The following is a 25559-nucleotide window of genomic DNA, read 5'->3' as shown; positions in this document are numbered from 1 at the left end:
AGGGAGGGACAAAGCAGAATGATGAAAAGGACTTGGATTCCTAATGACACACTTGAACCCAAATTAACCAGCTCTATAACTGCCATTCTTCTGGACATCCTGTCATGTATGTGTAAGAAATATCCTTATTATGAAACTAGTTGCAGTTGGAAATACCCAACATGGTAAAGACCAAATTGCCTCCAAAACTTTCCCTCTGAGATGTGCCTTTCCTGGATACAACAGGCCTCACCAAGAAGTGTGGAAGATCCAATGCAGACTCCTTAAAGCCATCACAGAAGGAGCCCTAAGAGCATTTTCTTAAAACCCAAAAGCCAGCATTGCTTGAGATGACAGTGGCAGAACAATGAGGTCTATGTGAAGAGACAAAGGGCACCAGATGTTCACCTTGAACATATAACAGGGACTTGGGTAAAGAGGGCAAGAGAGTCCAGGAAAGGGGTGACGAAGTTGGCACCATGATCGTCATACCCATTTCCTCTTCTCCCTAGATACACAGCTAACCTGCATTATTCAGCTTCTCTCTCAAGGAGGAAGGAGGTGGACCATAACTCCCACTACTTAAGTATAGGCTGTACATAGTGACTTTCTTCCAAAAAAGACAGTGCGGAAAGGTGGATGGAAGAAGAGTAACTTTACAGTGGGAAAACCTAACAAACACTACTTCAGGTAGGGTATTCAAGATTCACTTGATAGAATGTACCCTTCATAAGGTGTAATGAAAGGGGCACTTTACCTCTGTTCTTCCCCCCCAAAACTTCTTACCCCAGTCTAATCATGAGGAAAACATCATACAATTCCCAGTTGAGGGACATTTTACAAAGTACCTGACCAGCGTTCCTTAAATCTGTCAAGGTCATCAAAAACAAGGAAAATCTGAGAACTGTCACAGCCAAGAGGATCCTAAGGAGATAGGATGACTAAATGCAATGTGGTGTCCTGAATGGGATCCTGGAACAAAAAATGATGTTAGTAAAAACTCAGGAAATCTGAATAAAGTATGGACTTCAGTTAATAATAATGTATCAATACTGGTTCATGAATCGTCATGGAAAGTACCATACTAATGTGAGATATTGATAATAGGGAACTGGGTGTGAGGTATAAGGGCCCTCTGTGTGCTATCTTCACAATTTTTCCAAAACCTAAACTGTTCTAAAATTTAGAAGTTGTTTTCTTTCAAAGAATTACCTGTAATCCTATCATCTTGCAATAAACAGGCATTTTAATGCAGATTTAATCTTTTTTTCTATGGGTCTATTTTTCAAAGTGGTTTCACACTGTACATACTTTTTTCAATTAACATTTAGTGAACGTATTTTCATGTCATTATAATCTTACAACAATGTATATATACATCTTAGGGATGTATCATAAATTATTTAGTCAGTTATCTATTGGTATGTTTATTCTTCTCTAATCCTATTGAATGTATTGGGGAAGGACATGTGGGAAATGGAGAGAGTACGAAGAGAGGAAACAATTCTGACTTATTTGTTCATTGTGAGAAAGAGAGGGATGAGGCCAATCCAGAGCTGCCAGGGAAAATGCATTGGGCCCAGAAACAAGAGACCAAGACCAGACACTGGTGTCAGCTCTGCAAATGACTCTGACAGTAGCCTTGAAGTAACTTAATCTACAGTTCTTTATCTACAAAATGTTTTTATCTATACGATGGGCTAGATAACTTGCTCCACACCATCCATTCCTAAAATCTATTCTTCCATATTTTGCAAAACGACTATTTCTTAGAAAATTTCATGTAGGTGATATGGCCAAATATACTTAATATAATGAAGAGGATGTAGAAAATGGATGACAGACACATTTCTTCTTTGTTGTGTAGCCAAAAACAATTTCCCATCACGTGGCACTAATGGAACACATTACATGAAGTGACAGTTGGAGGCAAAGGGGACTCTTCCTGGTGAAGGAGGGGGAGAACTAGTCCATGAATGTTGTGAGAACAGATAGGAAACTCTGTCTAACAACAGAATGATTTCTAGACAAATTAGTGAGTTTTCAGATGTGAGAATTTTGCAGCTTGGGGCTGGATAGAGAACCATCGGGGATATTACAGAAGGTATTTCTGCCCTGGGTAGGAATTCAAGCTGAATGGTCACCAAAAACACTTTCCATTTTAAAAGGCTAAGATTTCTCTTTAATTTTATGAACAACAACACCTTTAGCACTGACTCTGTTTCTGAGCTCTCTGCTGTCTCATTGGTCTCTTAACTGAAGAACTGAACCATTAGCAAAAATAAAGGCATCAGTTAAGCGGATAAGTCCTTTGGCTTGTTTGTATGCATTGATGGGTACATCTCTAAGCATCTCATGAAGGACGGGCCCTTTCAGTGTGATTAAGAGAGTGTGAGCGGAATCGTCTCTTGAAGCTCAATCTTCTCTATTAGGGCAAATACAGAAACAACAGAAACTTCGGAAAGCAGATCTCCTGTTCACAATCAAACTTTAGAATTTGGCCTCAAAATTCCTTCATATTCTTTTTGGAACGTGATTTTGTGAGAGCCCCAATAGGTAGAAAATAACAATACACACTCTTATTAATAGTAAAGTTTTTGAAATTGATCTGATTTGCAGGTAACGGTTCTTCACCTTCACACTGTTGGGTATGGGGGGAGGAACTGCACCTGGTGGGAGTTTTCTTTCCCATGTGGTGAAGGTGACTCTGTTTCATACATTAGTTGACTCCAATGTGTTTCCCCCTACCTATCTCGCCTTCTTTATTCAAAGATTTTGTCATGGGTGTCCCCAGACGTTTGTTTCTGGAGTTCCACTCCCACGAGAAAATGGAGGTTCTCAGGTTCTCAGGGATGAGGGGTGGAAGGGAAAATGGGGGAAGGAGATTGAAACAAGCCTTAAGAACTTTTGGTTCTAAACTTCAAAAGTACAGAAAGTAAATGTAATATTTTATGAGAAACCACATATTGTCTGTGGATCTACACACACACACACACACACACACACACACACACACACACACACACACACACACACACACACACACACACACACACACACACACACACACACACACACACACACACACACACACACACACACACACACACACCCTAAGCCACAGGCGACTGCTATTGGCAAATGCCTCTTCTCCAAGCACCAGAGCAAGGAAGGATCCCTAGAGCCCAACGCACCGCCAATAGTTGGGGTCTCTGGCAGCCTCGGCTGCAGTCGCCCAGTCTGGGGAATGACAGCGTGGAAGGTGCTGCAAGGAAATCCTTTGCATGCTTTGTGGTATGTTAAAAATGCAGCATCATCCTCTCTGCTCCTTTTCTTGGGCCGACAAACCAAATTAGAGAGCACAGGGAATCCGGAAAGGCGAAAAGGCTGCCTCCGCCAAAAGCCCTCGAGTCCCTCCCTCCACGCCCCCCACCCCAGCCCCCCACCCCTAACCCCCTTCTTAGGCTCTAATCGCCACCGCTCCAATGGGCCAGCGGCGCCTTCACCATCTCCTCTCCCATTCACTCCAGCGGGGAGAGAAGAGGGAAAACAAAACTCTAAAAATAACTGTCAGCCTCTTTAAAAAGGAAAAGCTTAGCTGCCGTCCCCCCTGCATCCCCCGTTCCCTCCCTTCTCTTCTCCCTCTTCCCGCTCCCCCCTCGTGGGGCACATGTCTGCTTCTTACAACACCGAGCCACATGGTTCCAGTTAGGCGCCGAACCCCACCAGGACGGAGAGGAAATCCACATCTGTGGGACGCTCCGCACGGAACCACCTCCAGCGAGGGAGGCCGTGGGACTGCAGCACCGGGATGAAGGGCTAGACCGCGGGATCGCTGCTCATGCGGTGAGAGGGGACGGGGTGTGGGGAGGCCGGGGAGGGGTGGGCCAGAGGGCCCCCGCAGCGCCCGCCGCCCGCCCCCGCGCGCTGTGGGTACCTGCCCGCCCTGCTGCAACTTGCTGCAGTGTTTGAAAGAGTAGTAGGAGCGCATGGAGGTGGGGCCGGGGAAAGACCGGGTGGACTAGTGAGGGGTGAGCGCGGAGGGGGCGGGAAGGCGGTGGCGGCGGCGGTGGAGCGAGGGGCAGACCCGGAGCGGGTGGGACGGGGGAGAGGCGGGGGTAGCCCGGCGCTTACACATGTCACATGTGCTTTTTAAGACGGCCGGGAGCGCCTGCGAGCTGGATTTGGTGGAGGATGCTGCGGCAGGTGCTTCGCAGAGGGCTCCAGTCGTTCTGCCACAGGCTGGGCTCGTGCGTGAGCCGGCACCCGGTCTTTTTCCTCACCGTGCCCGCAGTCCTGACCATCACCTTCGGCCTCGGCGCGCTCAACCGCTTCCAGCCCGAGGGCGACCTGGAGCGCCTGGTCGCTCCCAGCCACAGCCTGGCCAAGATCGAGCGCAGCCTGGCCAGCAGCCTTTTCCCCCTGGACCAGTCCAAAAGCCAGCTCTATTCGGACTTACACACCCCCGGGAGGTATGGCAGGGTGATCCTCCTCTCCCCACCCGGGGACAATATTTTGCTCCAGGCTGAGGGGATCCTGCAGACCCACCGAGCCGTGCTGGAAATGAAGGTGAACCACAAGGGCTATAATTATACTTTTTCCCATCTGTGTGTGTTGAGAAATCAGGATAAGAAATGCGTGCTGGATGATATTATTTCAGTGCTAGAGGATCTCAGGCAGGCTGCCGTCTCCAATAAGACAACAGCCAGGGTGCAAGTGAGGTATCCCAGCACTAAATTAAAGGTACGCTCCTCCTGCATGCTTCTGCCAGTGAAAGAGGCAGCACTTCATTTCTTGCCCTAAACAAGCAGAGAAAATGCAGAGGTCTCATCCTTAAGACTCAGAAGCTGATGCTTCTTTCATTTTGGGGGGGCGGGGGGAACGATGGGCAACTGAGTGAAGAAAACAGGCAATAAATGGCATGACTAGATATTAAGAAATTCAAAGTCAAACAAAACAAATGCCAAAAAAGAAAAAAAAAGTTGTTTCTGAGACCCTGCAATTACATCTTTGTTCAGGGTTAATAAATCAGTGAATGGAAGGGGGAGGGGGAATCCTGAACAATTTGGGGGATTTCTTTTCATTATGGGGCTCGATGTATTTCTTATTACTGATTACACCTCCACCTGGTGCCATATCCACCTATTTACATCTTCAACCTGGCTTGATTTTGACATGTAGGGAGTTTGTGCTTCACCACCCTGTGAGTGTGTGTCTGAAAGCAGTGGGTATGAATGGGGTAAGGATTCCAGGAATTATGTGTATGTGTGTTCGCACAGCAAAAGCAGCACAAATTTTCTATGTGTGAAAATAGAGATGTGCGGCTAACTGATGTACTAGTTAACTGAGTCCTGTTATCTTCCTTACACACACACACACACTCACACACACTCACACACACACAATCCAAACCAGAACAAGATTATTATAACAGCCCAATAGCAAAAGAAAGAAATCCACAGTCAGCAAAAGTTGCCGTGAATGATAATTTCGGCATTAAATAGATGTTACTGTTTAAACTCTCAATTTAGATTTTGTTGCTCAGATGAGATTTCTAAACTCATTCCACACTGTCAGGTTTGAGCTGCTGCAGGCAATGAGGCATGCAGTCTCCAGGTGACTGAAGTTTCAGGGACAAATGTGACTTCCAAAAGAGTCACTGCACCATTTGTATGCTCGACCCTGTGCATGCTCACAGGCTGCACAGCCAAGAATTCCCGAGACAGGTGTTTCCCAAGAAGAAGGAATTTTCTTTCTTCTAATGTGTGTGAGGATGTGTGTGTGCTTCTGGGGAGATCATGGAATAGGAGGGACCCCAGTTTCAATGAATGGGTGGCCAAACATAGAAAATTGCTAATATTTCTATTTATTTGATACAGCATCTGTACACAATTTTAAAAATACGTTTCTCAGGATTTTTGAGATAAAAAGGCTATTTTTCCTGAATTGAAGGAGGATTTAATGCACTAAGAGACTAAGAATTCCTCAGGAAATCCCATGACCTGCTTCCTTTTAACATACTGTCCTTGTTTAAATGTATCCAGAGGCTGACAAGGTTTCAGCTTCTTGTTCAGAGGAGCAGTCCCTTGGGGTTTAGTGAAACTAGACAGATGATTCATCAGCTTGCAATCTAGGTAAGGGCTTGCCTGCCTCACACTTATTGAAAGGAGCATGATGAATGTATGTGGTTGGGTTGCATGCATTCCATTTCCTGAATCCTTTGCCATCAACATTATTGCTTGCTCAAGAAAAGGATGCAGTGAAAAGGTGATCTTCTTCGCCTACAGTCTTTTAACTGAGTCCTGTGCTAAACATCTGGTGTAAAGAAAGATTTTGAAACTGTGACATATTTAAACTTCAGTTTGTTTTCCCTATTGAAGCAAGTTTGCAGTTTATTAATATGCAGTCTTAGTTAAGTCCCTTATTTCCTTGAGTCAGCAGTACTCTCCAGGTGTAAGGGCTTTGTCCAGTCAACCACTGTGGGCATTTTGTTTATCCAGCAATATCATTATGACATTTACGATACAAACCCCTGAGGTCTCTAATTCACTCCTTTAATAATGATTGGTTGTGTTCCTATGATTTATTGGGTGCTCTTCAAGGCACAGACAGTCTGGAGCAAGAAAAGCAAGGTTCTTACCCTAATGGGGCTTAATTGTAGAAGTCAGGGTCCTCACCCTGAGTTACCTACAAGCAGGGACTCTGCAATCTTTGGGTCCACTAGGCTAGGCCTATAATAGGTGCTCTGTCTAAACTTTCTGGCTGATTGGTTGGTTGATCTGCATCTTGATCGGAGTCAGTGGATAATCAAAGAATGGAGTATTGATTACAAAGGGCCATGTAGTACTAGTGGAATTATTCTACTAACCATAACAAGAACAGGAGAATTATACACTGGCTCTCTAACCTGTAAAGCCCTTCTTCTGCTACATTCTCATATCAATGTCTCCTCAAATGCATTGGCTTGACTCTTTTCATGCTGTCAGTGGGGTCCTTAAGCTATTTTTGGGTAAATGAATTCTTTGGTAATCTTCTGAGAGTAATGGTCCCTCTCAAGCATCCAGATATAATATCACACATGCTAATGTAATATAAAATATAATTGGTGGAATTCCAGGGATACCTAGAATCCTCTCAAAGAGTCTGCAAGGCCTTTCAGGTGAAGAACTCCCTGGCACAGAGCAAAGTGAGATGGGCTTTTGTTTTGATCATATGTGATCTGGAAATGATTTTAATTCATGTGTGACAGTGATACTCAAAGAATGTCCCTAGAATGCTGACCCACAATAAAGTTTGAGAACTTCTGTTGTATGAGATTTGAGAGAAATTTTTATATACACAGTTTTTGGCCCTCTAATTAATGCTGCTTTCCTCTGTCATACTTGGGTCACCGATCTTCCCAACTCAGGCCACTGTGGAAAATTTTAGTGCTGGATAATGCTGTTGGTGGGCAGAGAATCAATAGTTAAGGAAATATGCAAAATAAATGGCAGGGGCTGGATAGTGTGAGTAGGAATTGGCAATCTCTTGACATAAAAGAAGCAGTAGGTCAGAGCCTGGAGGTAGTCTGAAGATGTATAAACACTGATTGACAGAAAGGAGCAGCCAGAAATCTTAGTTATGACGATTGGAAGGGCATCTTCCAAATATTATTAAGACACCCAAGTGGTTCTGAGCACAGAAAGGTTTAGAACTTCTGATAAACATGATTATCTTGACAAGTTGATCCAGATAAGCAGGGACACAAAAAGTTGCTGGTATGGAATTTCAAAGAGAGGCTCAGATAAAGCTGATATGAAAAAAGGAGCAGTCAGCTTAGAATACTACAGAAGAAATGAGACATACACACATTTTCAAAAGCTGCATAGAAAAGACACCAGAATCTGAAATCCCTACCCCCAAATAATATGAACTCTACAATTGTGCCTGTCATTATAATCTTTACGTTACTATCCCCTGAGTAAGCACAAAGGTCAAGTCTTACATTCCTTCTGTACTATTCACAACCTCCCACCCCAACCTTGTCCAGTTCTATGCAGACAGTATTTTTACATCACTGGTCGGTCTGTTGATAAATTTGTTCATTTATACTGTAACATTGCAAAGTTATCATCACTTTTCAAATTCTGTGATGTGCTTTTACTTTAAAGGTATTCTCTACACTCTCCAGATTTCTATAAATTTTTTGACCCTGGTAATTCGGGGACCATTTTTTCTACTTATTTAAGCATACACATTGTATAAGTCAATACAATGCAGCCAGACTGAATTTTGGAATTAAACACATAACATATTGTTGGAACCAGTCTCTTGATTAAAATGAGACAGGCACTCAAAATCCTTAATCAAGGACTGCTCTGGACTCCAAGAAATATTGTCATTGTAACTCAGGGGGCTCAAGTGGTTACAGGCAATATTTCCCTGCTTAGGTAGGCCATGATAACCTCACTTTTCCATCTTCTAGTTCCAAGAAAGTAACAGTTTCCGTATGTCCCTAGTTCTTAATTTTTACCGCTGAAAAAGGCCAAGTAAAGAAGAAACAGAGAAATGTGGTTCATGGCAAATGGTGAGAAACAAATGAAGCATATTTGCTTCCCCTGCAGCCTGTCCTCCCCATTAAATTCCATTAATACACACCTCTAAACAGATGTTTAAATGAAGTGTATGTGCTGCAACGTACCACATTTAAGAAGAGGAACAAAGATAGATTTTCCTGCTTCTTAAAAGAGTGTTTCTGGGCTTCCCTGGTGGCACAGTGGTTGAGAGTCCGCCTGCCGATGCAGGGGACGTGGGTTCGTGCCCCGGTCCGGGAGGATCCCACGTGCTGCAGAGTGGCTAGGCTCGTGAGCCGTGGCCGCTGGGCCTGTGCGTCCAGAGCCTGTGCTCTGCAACAGGAGAAGCCACAACAGTGAGAGGCCCGCGTACCACAAAAAAAAAAAAAAAAAAAGAGTGTTTCTTTGGGCACATTTTGAGTACATCTTCCTAATTTGGAGGCTGTTGCCATTAATTATTTAGTTCCAATCTCAATGGGAGAGCAACTTAAGTCAACATGGAAAGTAAAGACCAACATTACTATCAGAGATTTCCAGGAAAAGTTATTCCATAGACTTCTTTCCCTAATTCATTCTAAAACCTCAAAAGACAGCTGTGTCAAGGTCTTCTCTTATATTTAGATTAAAGTTTACATTCCTGATTCTCTCTCTTAATAAGGGGAAAAAATTGCTACCTTATTGAATGTTCAGTTTGTGTCCCAACCAATGTGGTGTTTTATACACAGCATGTCATTTTTACAAGCTTGTGAATCGGGAAGAATATTTTTATTCCCCTTCTATAAGTTGGGAACCTAAACCTAAAGACCAGGAGGTCAAGTGACTTCTAAGAGGTCCCCAAGGTAATATATGTTGGAAGTGGGATTTAAATCCAGGTCTGTCTGGCACTGAAGTTTATATTCTTAACCACGGTACTAGATCAGGTCCCTGTACACCGTGCACTATTCTCTGCGACAACAGCCCTTTGTGTTAAGGAAGAATTAGGGCCATAATTCCCGAGCCATCTCAAATCCCTGCTGAAACCACTGCTACTCTTTTACACCAGTCCCCTTGCTCACTCAAGAGACCGGCCCAGATGAAGGTGCAGTGAAGCTTCACTTCCCTTATTCACCCACAAGGGAGTAAAGCTTCCAGTTTGGGCAAACTCCTACCATCTGACGATCATGGAACTTGCCACAAAGAGTTTAATAAATTCCTCACTGGCACATGATTTCACCTTTAATATTATTGCACATCAACTCAGAACAAATTAAGGTGAGACTCCAGGATCAACTGAGTGTGGGAAGCCTGTCAGGTGACCCACGGTTCTGAGCCAGGGGCTTATGTGCCAGACAGGCTTGAGTACTTCTGTCTTAAATTGGCATCAGGAAGAAAGAATGGATGAGATAGCATGGGATAATACAATGCAGACTAAATTGAGAAATATTCAGGAGACCTGAGTTCTGACCCCAGTTCTGTAAAGACCAGTTGTGTGAGCTCAGATAAGTCCCATCTCCAATGTGGGCTTCAAGCTCTAGGATTCTTCTGTGACATTAAGGAAATGCTCATCCTTATCATCTGTAGTTGGGCCTGTCACCTGGTTGAGCTTAAAGCTGATTACTGTCGTTCAGTATTTTCCAAAAATGTTGAAATTAAATCTAACCATCTCTTTAAGAAAAAAAATGAGCAACGTTTTTTCTCAAGCCCCTTTACAGTTATTTTACAATAGTAGCAACATTAAGCCCTCATTAGCCTAATCATCTTAATATTATATGAGAACACAAGGTATAGGAACTATACATAGGCACAAGGGTATTTGGGGAAAATGAAACATAAAATTAGAGTGGAGTGTATTTTTAAAGTGGCTTTGCAATCCATCCCTTTCTCAGACAGGATTATTATGGCACAGCCATTCATTGAAATCAAGGCTCATTCTCTGGAATTCAGGGGAATTCAGGGCCTCTGAAAGGTACCTGATGAGCAGCACTTAGAATGAATGGGTCTGTTTAGTTACAGGATTTGTGTCGGAACAGCCGATGTTTCCCCTTCGGAGCTCCCCTCCCTACAAGGAGAGGCTTCATCTGTGCCACTCTTACTTCCCCCTTCTGTCTCAAAGGCTGAAGGCAGAGGATGGCTCAGGTTCTGGAAGACAGAGACATGTTTAAAGGGTTCTTATAGACAGAAACATGTTTAAAGGGTTATAGACAGAAACATGTTTAAAGGGTTCCTACCCAGCCGAGACATGTAAACAGTAAGAGCTAATTCATTCTATGCCACAGTGGCCCTTAGACCAAGAGCATCCCCATTGCCTAGGAACTTGCTAGAAATGCACATTCTTGGACCTCAATCCAGATCTACTGAAACTAGGGGTTAGGTCCCACAAGCCCTCCAGGTGCTTCTGACTCCTGCAGATGTATGAGAATCTCTGTTCTGCAGTAGAGTTGTTCAGTCTTGGCTGAGTGTACGAATCATGAGAGGAGCTTTAAAAATACTGATGTGTGGATCTCATCTCCAGAGATTCTGACTCAGTCAGGAGGTGGCATGGACACTGAAATTTTTTAAATCTCCTCTGATGAGTATAATGGATTATCAAGGTTGAAGACCAAGGTCTCCTTTTCAAATTTCTTCTTCGTTTCTTCCTCACTGTCTCTCCCTTGGGCTTTCATTACCTCTTACCTATTTTATCTAGGCAATAATCTAATCTCTCTCACATAATTTCTCACACTTGGAACCTAGCCTGTATAACAAGATCATCTGCATCTCTTGATTACATTTTCCTCTGACCAGATCCTGCTAGAGTTTCCCATTGCCTGGAGAAGACATTATCAACTCCTGACCATAGCCATTGAGAACTTTTCTTGACCAGGGCTCCAACTTTACTTGAAGTTTCAGATTGCAGTACATCTTATGCTGCAACCAAACCGAAGCAAACCCACCCCCAACCTTCCTGTTTTCTTACCTTCATTCATACTGTTCCTTTTGCTTGGAATTTCTTTCACACTGTCAAATGCACATCTCTTAAAAGTTGCTTTTTCCATGGAGCTTCTCTAAGTGCTTCCAAAGGTAGAAAGCACTTTTATGCACTTTAGAGGTACTTTGAAGGCAGTTCCCTCAATCACAGTCTAACTTGTATTATAGACTTTTAGCAAGTCTTTGCTAAAATATAACTGTATGTGCCTAATGAACCTAGTAGGGCTGGTAGCTTTCACTACATACATTGATTTGCCTGTGTGGAGCCAGCCAGTACAGGGGAGGTTGTGGAACAAGCCCTTGGGGGAAATTGCAAGGGGACAGGAAAAAAGCCCATCCCAGCCAGCCTGCTGTTCCAAGGCTGTGCTTGAACCCTAAAGAAAGATGGCCACAGAAAGACACTGAAAGCTGTTTCTGTGAGTGGTCCTGAGATACAAGTGCCACAAGAAGGATTGCCTTTGGGCTTAGGAAACAAAGGGCCACCAGAAGAGGGAGAGAGAGAGAGAGAGATTCTTTCCCCCACCTATACACAGCACGCATGTGACTTCAGCTCCGGAAAGCCTGCAGAGAGGCAGCTCGAACACCTGGTAGGATTACCAGATTTAGCAAATAAAAATACAGGACACCCGGTTAAATTTGAATTTTGGGTAAACAAAAAAAATTTTTTTTAGTATAAGTATGTTCTAAATATTGCATTCTTTGCTTGTCTGAAATTCAGATTTAACTGGGCATCCTGTATTTTATCTGGCAACGTAGCATGATGGGAATTCAAAGAATCACATCCGAAGACCCAAGCACAGACTTCAGAATGTCAGGGGACCAGCACCAGTTCTAACTCACAAGAGTGGCCATTAGCCAGGGGGCCAAAGAGGCAGACCGTAAAGGCCAATTTGGGAAATAATAAAGACATTCTAAAGACTCTAGGAAATGCATGGGTAAAAGTTTTCAGAGGCCAGAATTTCTGTCTTATTCAAGTGGGGATTCCAGCAAATGAAATGTAAGTTCCTCTTGATATGACCTCCTATGGATACTCTGGCCTTAGGAAGCCGAAGTTACATTAATTGTTTTAATAGTTCCAAATGTTTATTTGCTAGTGAAATGAAAGACTGCACTGGATAAATGTTTCATTTAGAAGATTCTTTTGTTTTATATTTTATCTATGAAAAATATTTATACATAAATAGAAATGTAATTAAAGAAAGTAAGTAAGATAAGTCCTGGGGATACAATGTACAGCATAATGACTGTAGTTAACAATGCTGTATTGTATATTTGAAGGCTGCTAAAAGAGGGATGTTAATTAAACTTATCACGGTAATTATTTGCAATATACATATATATCAAATCTTTATGTTGTACACCTAAAACTAATACATTGTGATAAGTCAATTCTATTTCAATTTTTAAAAATTTAAAAAAGAGAAACTGACCACATTAGCCAGAACCATATCTATATTAAAACAGCAGTTTATCATAAGTAAAATAATTTAGGTCAATACTATAGTTTGAGAAGAAATTTTTTACTATACAAAAAAAGTGTCCATCAGTTACTCAAGTTTGAGAATCATTAGATTGGAGAGAGGGATATTTATTTAGTTACCCATGCTAAATGTAGTAGGACTGAGAGCATCATAAGCAAAAATACTAGAGGTCATAAAATGTAAAGTAAAAGATTTTATCATTTCTATTCATGTCATGGTAGAGAGAGAAATTAATTTCTTAAAACAAAGAGAATTGGCTAAAGAAGTGAAGAAGAACAGAAGTCCTACTTCAGGAAGGAAGGAAGAGAGGGAGGAAATAGATGATGTGGCAGATTAGTGAAAATTTGTAGGATGAGAATATTAGCAAGCCAAAAGCTAAACCCATAGACAGGATTGGTTACCCTGTCCATGTATGAAATGTGGCATTAAAATCAAAGATGAAGCATGCTCTTAAACGTTTGTGCAAAAGCATATAAGTATATGGGCTATTTAGAACCCATCTTATTTTCCTTCAAGATTATAAAGCTTTTAAAAAAATAATAGATATGTTTTTATTAGGCTTTTATCCTGCTCTCCTGACATGTGTTCCACTCAGAAAAATAGCAGTCTTTTAAAAAGCATCACTTGAACAGAACTGCTAAAATTACCCTCAAAAATAATTCTAAATATTGGTAGCCAGTCACCCATCACTGGCTGGTTTGTAATTTACCTGCAAGACACCTTTTATTTGTAAACTGAGGAATCACCTTTCCTGTGTATATTATAATCAGTATTTTTTTGTAAATTTATATAACTTGTACATGCATATATGTACACATACTCTTTTTTTTTCTCCTGTTCATATTTCTAGTTTAAAAGAAATGTGAGAAAAGTCTAGCTTGTCATTTCTCCCTCCCCAGGATCCAGGTCTTCCTGCACAATGCAATTTCGGGAATGATTTCTCTAGGGCAAATTCCTGGGGTGGGTGATGCAAAGCCTGAGTAATGGAGCATGAGGTCAGGGCCAGTGGGTCACCACGAAGTGCGCCTGGAGACAGGAACCCTGCTAAGCTCCCAGGGAGGAGTGAGAAGCTCAGGGGCTGCACTAGTTTAATGACCCCTTTTCGTAGTTGGGCATATCTCTCTAAGGGAATAGCACACAAAACTGGTACTAGCTGCTTGACTCTTATTATCAGTACATTCTTTTCAACTATTGTTACCCTGGGGATTATTTTTAAGGAATTGGATCCTTTCTAGGCTTTTAGACATTTTTTATTAACTAATCACATGTTATCAGTGTGTCTCTTGCTAAACAATGTTCACTTATGTTTTTAGTTAATTTATCCGAGAAAGTTGTTTATAAACTGATGTTATCCTACTAGTCTTCTTCCTGATAGAAGCATGTTTTGGTGATTGATAACTAAATTGACATAAGATTTTTACTTCCCTTCTTTCCCTCAGCTCTGAACCCTGAAGTTATTGATGATGTTAAAGTTATAAGCATTGACAATGTGGCCCGTTTAGCCTAAAGCAACAGATGTTTTTTTACTGAGGTAGGCCCTAGTTTTTAATGGGCTGAGATAGGGGAGCCTCTTATTGATTGAGCCCCTCTTTTAAAATTATAAAATAATGATGAAGAGGGTAGTGAAAAAGAAATAGACAAATCTATGTTTGAATCTAATTTTATCATTTATTAGATGTATGACCTTAGACATGTTATTTAACGTCTTTGCCCCTCAGTTTTTCTATGTTAAAAAAAGCATTATTAATATTTTTTATGTTACATTAAAAGTATTATTAATATCCACTCTACAGTTTTTTAAACTTTCAGGCACTTAGTGGTTTCTTAATAAATTGTAACAATTTTTTATCTAAATCCAACATCATAACAACACCAAGTGAAAAATCACTCACAATCCCACTCACCAATTCTATAAACAATTTATTTCCAGTCTTTAACTATAAAGTACACAGTTGTTATATAGAGTGCATGTCTTTTTTGATCCGATTTATTTTCATTTTTTTATAAGAATTTAAATAATTATTTTTTGGTAGCTCAGAAGTCTGGCAAGTGACTGTGGCATAATTTACTTAATTGTTCATTTATTGTTATCTTGAGAGTAGATCTAGAACAGTGTTTTTGGAGCTGATTTCCACAATCCTTAACAGACAAATGGAAAATATTCTGGCTTATCAACAGAAGCTGAAGTAAAAGGGCATTTTCTTATGTGATTTAAAATGTCATTTTCATAAGTATATGAACTTATGAAAGCAAGATACAAATATAGGTCAACAAGTTCCAGGGGAGCAGGTGTCCCAAGAAAAACCTTGGATAGAAATTAGAAGGACCTGATTTATTTATAGATCAACTCCAAAATGCTGTAAATTGCGTTGTTAAGGACCACATCCAAGAGTAAGCTTCTAAGGGTACCTTGTGGCTTATCCTATTACAAAGTAATTTTTACTGCTTTTCACCTGGTATAGTTCCGTGATTCTCAAAAGGAACACTTCAGGAACTTTCCAATTATATGATGCCTGGTCCCTCCCCAGACCAACTGAATCAGAAGCTCTGGAGAAAGGGCCTGAGAATTGGTATTTTCTTAAGCTCTTTGTATGATTCCAGTGAATAACCAGATTGAGAAACACTGAGGGACCTTAGACCAGGAAAACGATCCCCCCATCCTACCGAGCTCCTTTGCAGATTCATAGGATGAGAGGACAAGGGAATAATACCACTTCCTTGGAACCTCCACTTCAAGGCTTAGTCTGAGGTCTCAGAGAGCATTTGCCGTGATGTAAGCAATCACAGTACCATTTCCCTGCCAGGTAAGCTGCCTCCATAGCAGCTCTGTAGCTAAAATAAACACCTTCGTTCTCTCCTGTAATTCCCTAATCTGATATTGATTGGCCAGAAATATGATGTCTTACTCAATTTGCTCGGCTCCAAAGATGTCCTGGATTGCCAGTCATTGGGAAAATATACCCCTTGACACCTTAAAAGGCATCCTTTCTTAATACCTTTCTGCCAGGAGATTAATAAGAAAACCTGTAGGCACATGGTAAATATTTATTATTATGGTGATAGGGCCAAAGGTAATAAATCTTGATAGCTCAAAGACGTGTAATACTAGGACTTGAAATAGACTTTCAGTTCTTATTAAGTTGTTATTAGCTCCTTGATTTCCATCAAGATAACCTAAATTCCTTCATATCCTGAGATGGTCTGTGTTTACTACTTTGTAACCATTCATTAATACTATTCATTGTTAGCCCATTCCTTCGATAAGCATGTAGTAGGTGATAAAGAAATATCTGTTGAATGAATGAAGGATCAAGTGAATTAACTATTTGGCTTTTTCATGGTCCCATATTGAGTTTTAAAAGCATCATATTAAAGAATTTCAAAATACTCCCAGTCTTAGCTTAGCCAAAATTTACTTACTCTTCAGCCAGATCCCATGCCTTCTATCTTTTCATCAGTGAAAATAATATTATACTTTGCTACATAAATGAGTTCTGGGAAGGCTAACTACCTCTAGCTTTAACAAGCTTGAGACATTCTAACTCATTCACAAACAGATCCTGGAGTCCCCAGATCAGTGTGGCAACTCCATTCATATTAAAACAGTATTAACACAATGTCTAATTAAAGGAAAAGTATGTTCATTAAAGTGCAATGAATATTTAAAATAGTTCCAACTATATAGGAGCCATAACAATCTAGTGCCCTTCTTGGGTCAGTAGAAAGCTTTCCATTAGCATCCCAGTGGGTTTGCAAATATTATACTCCCTCCCTTATTATTTTTAAATGGCAGTTATAAATCACTTGATACAGTGAGGTGAAAGGATGTTTTCCTAGTCAATGTGAATGATGTGGTGTGCACTACTGGCCACCAGTAACAGGAAATTTTACATTACAAAAAGAAAGCCAAACATTTGGTACCCCACTATCACCTTTATATTAAATATTTTATCTTTAGCAAAAAGTAAAAGCATTTCACAGAGTTGAATCCATACTCATATTTTGCAGAACCATATAAAATAAGGAATTGATTTTTCTTTTATTTACTGTTCTAAAAAAAGGATTAAGTAATTATGACATGCCTTAAAGGAGTTTGACACAATCATCATATTATGTGCATATATTTTTACAAGCCTTCGTTGAAAGATTTGGGAAGGTATCCAATCTACGTGTTTCAGAAAGCCCTGTTATATATAAATTGCTTCAATAAACTACTCACTATTTAATGTCTCCAGAAGAAAATTATTTCTCATATCTATTTAAAACATTTATTTCTATTCTTACTTCAGTAAAGAAGAAACCTGGTCTTTACTATCATTTTTGAACCATCTTCTACCTGTGACCTTGAAAATGGTTATTACATTCTCTTGTACTTCTCTTTGGCTGAATACTTTCTTACACATAGGCCTCATTCTCAACTACATACCCTTTTTGTTTTTAGCAAACTTTTAAGTTTTGGGAAATTGATGTCTCCTGAGTCTTAAACACCTATGTTGTGTTCAAAAGGTATACAAGTATCTTCCCTGCTCCAAATATTCTCCTCTCCATATTTGCCTTATCCCAGTGAATAGCTTTTCTCAATAGAGAGGTATTCTATGCTTATATTGTTTCAGACACTGGGCTAGGCACTGGAGTTACAGAGATCAGTTATAGATCCTCTTTTCCAGAAACATACAGTCTAGTGAGGAAGGAGGACAAGTAAATGGAAAATTAGCAGTACAGCATGGTAACTTGAATCTTAAAGGTTAGTTCAAAATGATTCAGAGCACCAAATAATCCAGAATTGGTGCTACATCAGACTCAGCCTCCTCCAGGGTTCTATAATAAAAACAAATACTCTATATTGGTGGGAGAAGTCTTTCAGGGGTTCTTATTTCAGTTGATAACAAATGTTTTGTTTTTAAATGTATTCATTAAAATTGAGGTCAGTGGAGAGCTGCTCTCCATAAACAGGGAAATATTTTGCCATGAACAGTTACTCTGAAGGTTATGAAGTCAACATAAAATCCCAATAGTGCTATAGACTTAAAAAATGAATACCAAGCAGGAAAATGTTACAGGTATGGGCCAAGAAATATCAAAATGAAAAAACAGCAGGGTTATTAATCATCCACAAAACCTGGCCAGAAGATTGTTGGATAGTGGAACTTTCCATGACCACCCCCTCCAAATCACCCTACCCTCAGGTCTTTCTCTCCAAGTGATAGTAACTGTTAAGGTAATTGTGGGATTACTTAGCCAGCAAAAATTAAGCATATATGCAAGTATAAGAGGCACGTGAGACAAAAGAAGAACGAGTGTTTAGAGTGTGCCCACTTGGGTGGTAAGTCAGCATTTTTGTTTGCATTAAACAAATGAGGAGAATTATTTTCTTTCCTAGAACTGGCCCTGATAGGCTAATTAGAGTCATAGAAAGCCCTCTTGAAACAGTGAATTATGGGACCCCCTGAGTATGCCAACATTTAAGAGAACTGAAAAAATGTGTAAGTTTTCTAGGTACTATTGACATTGGGTCTGATAATTCTTAGTCGTGGGGCAGTCCCGTGCATCACAGGATGTTTAGCAGCATCCCTGCCCTTTGTAGACTCTGGTAGTATCGTCTTCTCCCCAGTTGTGACAGCCAAAAACAAATGTCTCCAGACACTGCCAGATGTGCCCTGGGGTTCACAACTGCTCCCCATTGAGAACTAGTACTCTAATTCTTGGAACATTGAGGCAAAGAGTTCTCCTAGAATGCTCTCCTCCTGTAACACAGACCATCAGGAAAGTAGTCTTTATCTAACCTAAATCCCTCATATTGCAAGTTGTAAATCCTCTTCTTCAGTGGCCTTGGAGCATGTGCCCTCCATGTCAGGAGTACTCAGCCCACTTGGTGGGATGCCAGGGTCTAATCTCTGGAGAATTTCTAGGATGCCCAGTGAAAGCCATGAAGGCATGCTCACTAATATGTCTTCTCCACTGAGCGGAAACTCTCCAGGCTTGTTTGCTTGTCAAAATTGTAGTCCATTTTAGATTAGAAACCTATTTCAATTGTAAATTCCATTGGTGGGAGAAGCTCAACATTTGGGAGAGAGCACAGCTGGTGTTTCCTGGTTGTTAAATAATTCATCTTCCTCATTTTGTAGAGTCAGAAACAGCCGCGCTGAGAGGTTAAATCCTCAAGGTAATATTGCAAAACCTAGTCCTTGGCACTAAGGAGGGGAAAGGCCTGCTAAATTACAGAAGCCATCCTCCACAGCTTTAGGAGAAGCTGGAGAGAGAATGCTATTTGCTGACTTGATTTTTCCCCATTTTGGTAACATGGGAAAGATAGGTTTCCCTGGGAGAATTTTATGAAGCTCCATTAAGCAAAATCAGCCTTTCAACATTTTATATATTGTCCTGCCTGTGTCATTCACGCACATAAGTCATTGTTCAAGTGAAATATTTTGACCGTTCTAAAAAATATTTTCCCCAGAAATCAGAAGGTAATGATGGAAATGGCGAAGCACTTGTCAGAAAATAGGTGACCTTTGAACAATCCCTTGATGATAAATATTTCTCATTAATGGTTCTATTCTCACACTTGGCTATGTATTGAGTAACTTATTTTAGTCCAAATTGTCCTAGACCTGTCCTAAGTTCATCTGGGATTTTCATATTATTTTTGAAGCTGTGTTATATCTTCCAGAACTCACACCTCCTACAACAGTGTTCCACAGCAGTTCATTAATGCTTTTTCAGGTAACTAGTAATCTTAGAACTTTTATTTCTGTGCCCTGAAAGAGGTAACATTCTAACCATACTGCTTATTTTACATCTTAATGAGACAATATTCTTCTTCATACAAGACAGGGTCCCTATGTGCTACTCTACACCTGTATGCTCAATTCAACAAAGATTACTGATTGTGGCACTCAAATGAGAATTTATAATGCGCAATGATTGCAGAAACTTTCGTTTTAATCTAGGCTGCTTGAGTGGTTGATCCCACATGATATAAATATCAAAACTACCAAACTTCAAATTTTTCCATTGGTCAGGCTCTAGAGTTTTGTATTAGCTCCTCTAAGAGTACGTAGACAAAGGTGAGAGAGCAAGGGTATATGCAACTGTTGCAATTACCAAGGCAACACAAATTTATAATGATCATTTAGTTTTTATCCAGGGCATTTCTCAGGGTACATGGCTAGACAAAAATTGAATTTCCCAACAGGAAATTTGCCAGGTGTGATTTGTAGCAGCTTCGTTCTTTTTTGGGGGGTCTATTTTATTTTATTATTTTTTATTTATTTTTTTAACATCTTTATTGGAGTATAATTGCTTTACAATAGTATGTCGGTTTCTGCTTTATAACAAACTGAATCAGCTATACATATACATATATCCCCATATCTCCTCCCTCTTGTGTATCCCTCCTTCCCTCCCTATCCCCCCTCTAGGTGGTCACAAAGCACCAAGCTGATTTCCCTGTGCTATGTGGCTGCTTCCTACTAGCTATCTATTTTACATTTGGTAGTGTATATATGTCCATGCCACTCTCCCACTTCGTCCCAGCTTACCCTTCCCCCTCCCCATGTCCTCAAGTCCATTCTCTACGTCTGTGTCTTTATTCCTGTCCTGCCCCAGTTTCTTCAGAAACTTTTGTTTTCTTTTAGATTCCATATATATGTGTCAGCATACAGTATTTGTTTTTCTCTTTCTAACTTACTTCACTCTGTATGACAGACTCCAGGTCCATCTACCCCACTACAAATAACTCAATTTCGTTTCTTTTTATGGCTGAGTAATATTCCATTGTATGTATGTGCCACATCTTCTTTATCCATTCATCTGTCGATGGACACTTAGGTTACTTCCATGTACTGGCTATTGTAAACAGAGCTGCAATGAACATTGTGGTATATGACTTTGTTTGAATTATGGTTTTCTCAGGGTATATGCCCAGTAGTGGGATTGCTGGGTCGTATGGTTATTCTATTTTTAGTTTTTTAAGGAACCTCCATACTGTTCTCCATAGTGGCTGTATCAATTTACGTTCCCACCAAAAGTGCAAGAGGGTTCCCTTTTGTCCACACTCTCTCCAGCATCTATTGTTTGTAGATTTCTGATGATGGACATTCTGACCAGTGTGAGGTGATACCTCACTGTAGTTTTGATTTGTATTTCTCTGATGATTAGTCATGTTGAGGATCCTTTCATGTGTTTATTGGCAATCTGTATATCTTCTCTGGACAAATGTCTGTTTAGGTCTTCTGCCCATTTTGGGATTGGGGTGTTTGTTTTTTTGATATTGAGCTGCATGCATAAGCTGCTTCTAAATTTTGGAGATTAATCCTTTGTCAGTTGCTTCATTTGCAAATATTTTCTCCAATACTGAGGGTTGTCTTTTCATCTTGTTTATGTTTTCCTTTGCTGTGCAAAAGCTTTTAAGTTTCATTAGGTCCCATTTGTTTATTTTTGTTTTTATTTCCATTTCTCTAGGAGGTGTGTCAAAAAGGATCTTGCTGTGATTTATATCATAGAGTGTTCTGCCTATGTTTTCCACTAAGAGTTTGATAATGTCTGGCCTTACATTTAGGTCTTTAATCCATTTTGAGTTTATTTTTGTGTATGGTATTAGGGAGTGTTCTCATTTCATTCTTTTACACGTAGCTGTCTAGTTTTCCCAGCACCACTTACTGAAGAGGCTGTCTTTTCTCCATTATATATTCTTGTCTCCTTTATCAAAGATAAGGTGACCATATGTGCGTGGGTTTATCTCTGGGCTTTCTATCCTATTCCATTGATCTGTATTTCTGTTTTTGTACTAGTACTATACTGTCTTGATTACTGTACCTTTGTAGTATAGTCTGAAGTCAGGGAGCCTGATTCCTCCAGCTCCATTTTTCTTTCTCAAGATTGCTTTGGCTATTTGGGGTCTTTTGTGTTTCCATACAAATTGTGAAATTTTTTGTTCTAGTTCTGTGAAAAATGCCAGTGGTAGTTTGATAGGGATTGCATTGAATCTGTAGATTGCTTTGGGTAGTAGAGTCATTTTCACAATGTTGATTCTCCCAATCCAAGAACATGGTATATCTTTCCATCTATTTGTATCATCTTTCATTTCTTTCATCAGTGTCTTATAGTTTTCTGCATACAGGTCTTTTGTCTCCTTAGATAGGTTTATTCCTAGTATTTTATTCTTTTTGTTGCAATGGTAAATGGGAGTGTTTCCTTAATTTCTCTTTCAGGTTTTTCATCATTAGTGTCTAGGAATGCAAGAGATTTCTGTGCATTAATTTTGTATCCTGCTACTTTACCAAATTCATTGATTAGCTCTAGTAGATTTCTGGTAGCATCTTTAGGATTCTCTATGTATAGTATCATGTCATCTGTAAACAGTGACAGCTTTACTTCTTCTTTTCTGATATGGATTCCTTTTATTTCTTTTTCTCTTCTGATTGCTGTGGCTAAAATTTCCAAAGCTATGTTGAATAATAGTGGTGAGAGTGGACAACCTTGTCTTGTTCCTGATTTAGAGGAAATAGTTTCAGTTTTTCACCACTGAGAACTATGTTGGCTGTGGGTTTGTCACATATGGCCTTTATTATGTTGAGATAAGTTCCCTCTATCCCTAGTTTCTGGAGTGTATTTATCATAAATCGGTGTTGAATTTTGTCGAAAGCTTTTTCTGCATCTATTGAGATGATCATATGTTTTTTTCTCCTTCTATTTGTTAATATGGTTTATCTCATTGATTGATTTGCGTATACTGAAGAATCCTTGCATTCCTGCAATTAACCCCACTTGACCATGGTTTATGATCCTTTCAATGTGCTGTTGGATTCTGTTTGCTACTATTTTGTTGAGGATTTTTGCACCTATGTTCATCAGTGCTATTGGCCTGTAGTTTTCTTTCTTTGTGACATCTTTGTCTGGTTTTGGTATCAGGGTGATGGTGGCCTCGTAGAATGAGTTTGGGAGTGTTCCTCCCTCTACTATATTTTGGAAGAGTTTGAGAAGGATAGGTGTTATGTCTTCTCTAAATGTTTGACAGAATTCACCTGTGAATCCATCTGGTCCTGGGCTTTTGTTTGTTGGAAGATTTTTAATCACAGTCTCAATTTCAGTGCTTGTGTTTGATCCGTTTGTATTTTCTATTTCTTCCTGGTTCAGTCTCGGAAGGTTGTGCTTTTCTAAGAATTTGTCTGTTTCCCTCAGGTTGTCCATTTTATTGGCATATAGTTGCTTTTAGTAATATCTCATGATCCTTTGTATTTCCGCAGTGTCAGTTATTACTTCTCCTTTTTCATTTCTAATTCTATTGATTTGAGTCTTCTCCCTTTTTTTCTTGATGAGTCTGGCTAATGGTTTATCAATTTTGTTTATCTTCTCAAAGAACCAGCTTTTAGTTTTATTGATCTTTGCTATTGTTTCCGTCATTTCTTTTTTATTTATTTCTGCTCTGATCTTTATGATTTCTTTCCTTCTGCTAACTTTGGGGTTCTTTTGTTCTTCTTTCTCTAATTGCTTTAGGTGTAAGGTTAGGTTGTTTATTTGAGATGTTCTTGTTTCTTGAGGTAGGATTGTATTACTATAAAATTCCCTCTAGAACTGCTTTTGCTACATCCCCTAGGTTTGTGGTAGTCATGTTTTCATTGTCATTTGTTTCGAGGTATTCTTTGATTTCCTCTTTGATTTCTTCAGTGATCTCTTGGTTATTTAGTAGTGTATTGTTTAGCCTTCATGTGTTTGTATTTTTTACAGACTTTTTCCTGTAATTGATATCTAGTCTCATAGCATTGTGGTGGGAAAAGATACTTGATACGATTTCAATTTTCTTAAATTTACCAAGGCTTGATTTGTGAGCCAGGATATGATCTATCCTGGAGAATGTTCCATGAGCACTTGAGAAGAAAGCATATTCTGTTGTTTTTGAATGGAGTGTCCTATAAATATCAATTAAGTCCATCTTGTTTAATGTATCATTTAAAACTTGTGTTTTCTTATTTATTTTCATTTTGGATGATCTGTCCATTGGTGAAAGTGGGGTGTTAAAGTCCCCTACTATTATTGTGTTACTGTCGATTTCCCCTTATATTGCTGTTAGCATTTGCCTTATGTATTGAGGTGCCCCTATGTTGGGTGCATAAATATTTACAATTGTTATATCTTCTTCTTGGATTGATCCCTTGATCATTATGTAGTGTCCTTCTTTGTCTCTTGTAATAGTGTTTGTTTTAAAGTTTATTTTGTCTGATATGAGAGTTGCTACTCTAGCTTTCTTTTGATTTCCATTTGCATGGAATATCTTTTTCCATCCCTCACTTTCAGTCTGTATGTGTCCCTAGGTCTAAAGTGGGTCTCTTGTAAACAGGCTATATATGGGTCTTGTTTTTGTATCCATTCAGCCAGTCTGTGTCTTTTGGTTGGAGCATTTAATCCGTTTACATTTAAGGTAGTTATCGATATGTATGTTCCTATTACCATTTTGTTAATTGTTTTGGGTTTGTTATTGTAAATCTTTTTCTTCTCTTGTGTTTCCTGCCTAGAGAAGTTCCTTAGCATTTGTTGTAGAGCTGGTTTGGTGGTGCTGAATTCTCTCAGCTTTTGCTTGTCTCTAAAGGTTTTAATATCTCCATCGAATCTGAATGAGATCCTTGCTGGGTAGAGCAGTCTTGCTTGTAGGTTTTTCTCTTTCATCACTTTAAATATGTCCTGCCACTCCGTTCTGGCTTGCAGAGTTTCTGCTGAAAGATGAGCTGTTAACCTTATGGGGATTCCCTTTTATGTTATTTGATGTTTTTCCTTGCTGCTTTTAATATTTTTTCTTTGTATTTAACTTTTGATAGTTTGATTAATATGTGTCTTGGCGTGTTTCTCCTTGGATTTATCCTGTATGGGACTCTCTGTGCTTCCTGGACTTGATTGACTATTTCCTTTCCCATATTAGGGAAGTTTTCAACTATAATCTCTTCTAGTATTTTCTCAGCCCCTTTCTTTTTCTCTTCTTCTTTTGGGACCCCTATAATTCAAATGTTGGTTTGTTTAATGTTGTCCCAGAGGTCTCTGAGACTGTCCTCAATTTTTTTAACTCTTTTTTCTTTATTCTTCTCTCTGGGAGTTATTTCCACTATTTTATCTTCCAGGTCACTTATCCGTTCCCGTTCTTCAGCTTCAGTCATTCTGCTATTGATTCCTTCTAGAGAATCAATAGGGAGGTCTCTGGTGGACCAATGTCCTGAACTTGGCTCTCCCACCTCAGAGGCACAGGCCTGACACCCGGCTGGAGCACCAAAACCCTGTCAGCCACACGGCAGCCTGAGAGGCTTGTATACTCACCCGCCGGGGCCAGCTATGTTCTTTTGAAAAGTGATTGTAGTCATCAAAACGAGACAGTTCTAGTAAATACAATCTCATTTTGGGTTCATTTATTAAAGTCTTTCTTCATCTTATAAGAACAAAGAGGGAAAAAACTATCCTGGTGATTGGGCCCATGGGCCAGACAACGCAGTATTCAGCCTCTGACAGTTGGAATCCAAGACATCCCAAGCAACATTCAGTTTATGGCAGTGATATCAGAGGAGATACATGAACATCCATACTTTTTTCCTTCATGTTTTCTTTAGAAGTGAGGAAT

The 25559-nt window shown here is 39.8% G+C and overlaps 1 protein-coding gene across 3 annotated transcripts in view; it reads left to right on the top strand.

Annotated features, from left to right (window-relative positions):
• Window positions 1-3494: 3494 nt before the first annotated feature.
• The window catches only part of PTCHD4 (patched domain containing 4), a gene marked incomplete at both ends in the record, with an annotated part of 149413 nt that continues 127348 nt past the window's right edge, over window positions 3495-25559 (top strand). The window contains 2 exons of one of the 3 annotated variants that reach the window (XM_082639364.1): window positions 3495-3825; window positions 4137-4722. In XM_082639364.1, coding sequence (XP_082495490.1) covers window positions 3821-3825; window positions 4137-4722 — 591 coding nt within the window. Of the gene's footprint in view, window positions 3826-4122; window positions 4723-25559 lie in introns of those variants that run through there. The other 2 variants (XM_082639365.1, XM_082639363.1) reach the window with 2 other exon arrangements.

This window comes from Mesoplodon mirus, assembly GCF_964341445.2.
Source record: "Mesoplodon mirus genome assembly, chromosome: 12".
NCBI classification, from domain to species: Eukaryota; Metazoa; Chordata; class Mammalia; order Artiodactyla; family Ziphiidae; genus Mesoplodon; species Mesoplodon mirus.
This window is presented reverse-complemented; position numbering and strand designations above follow the sequence as displayed.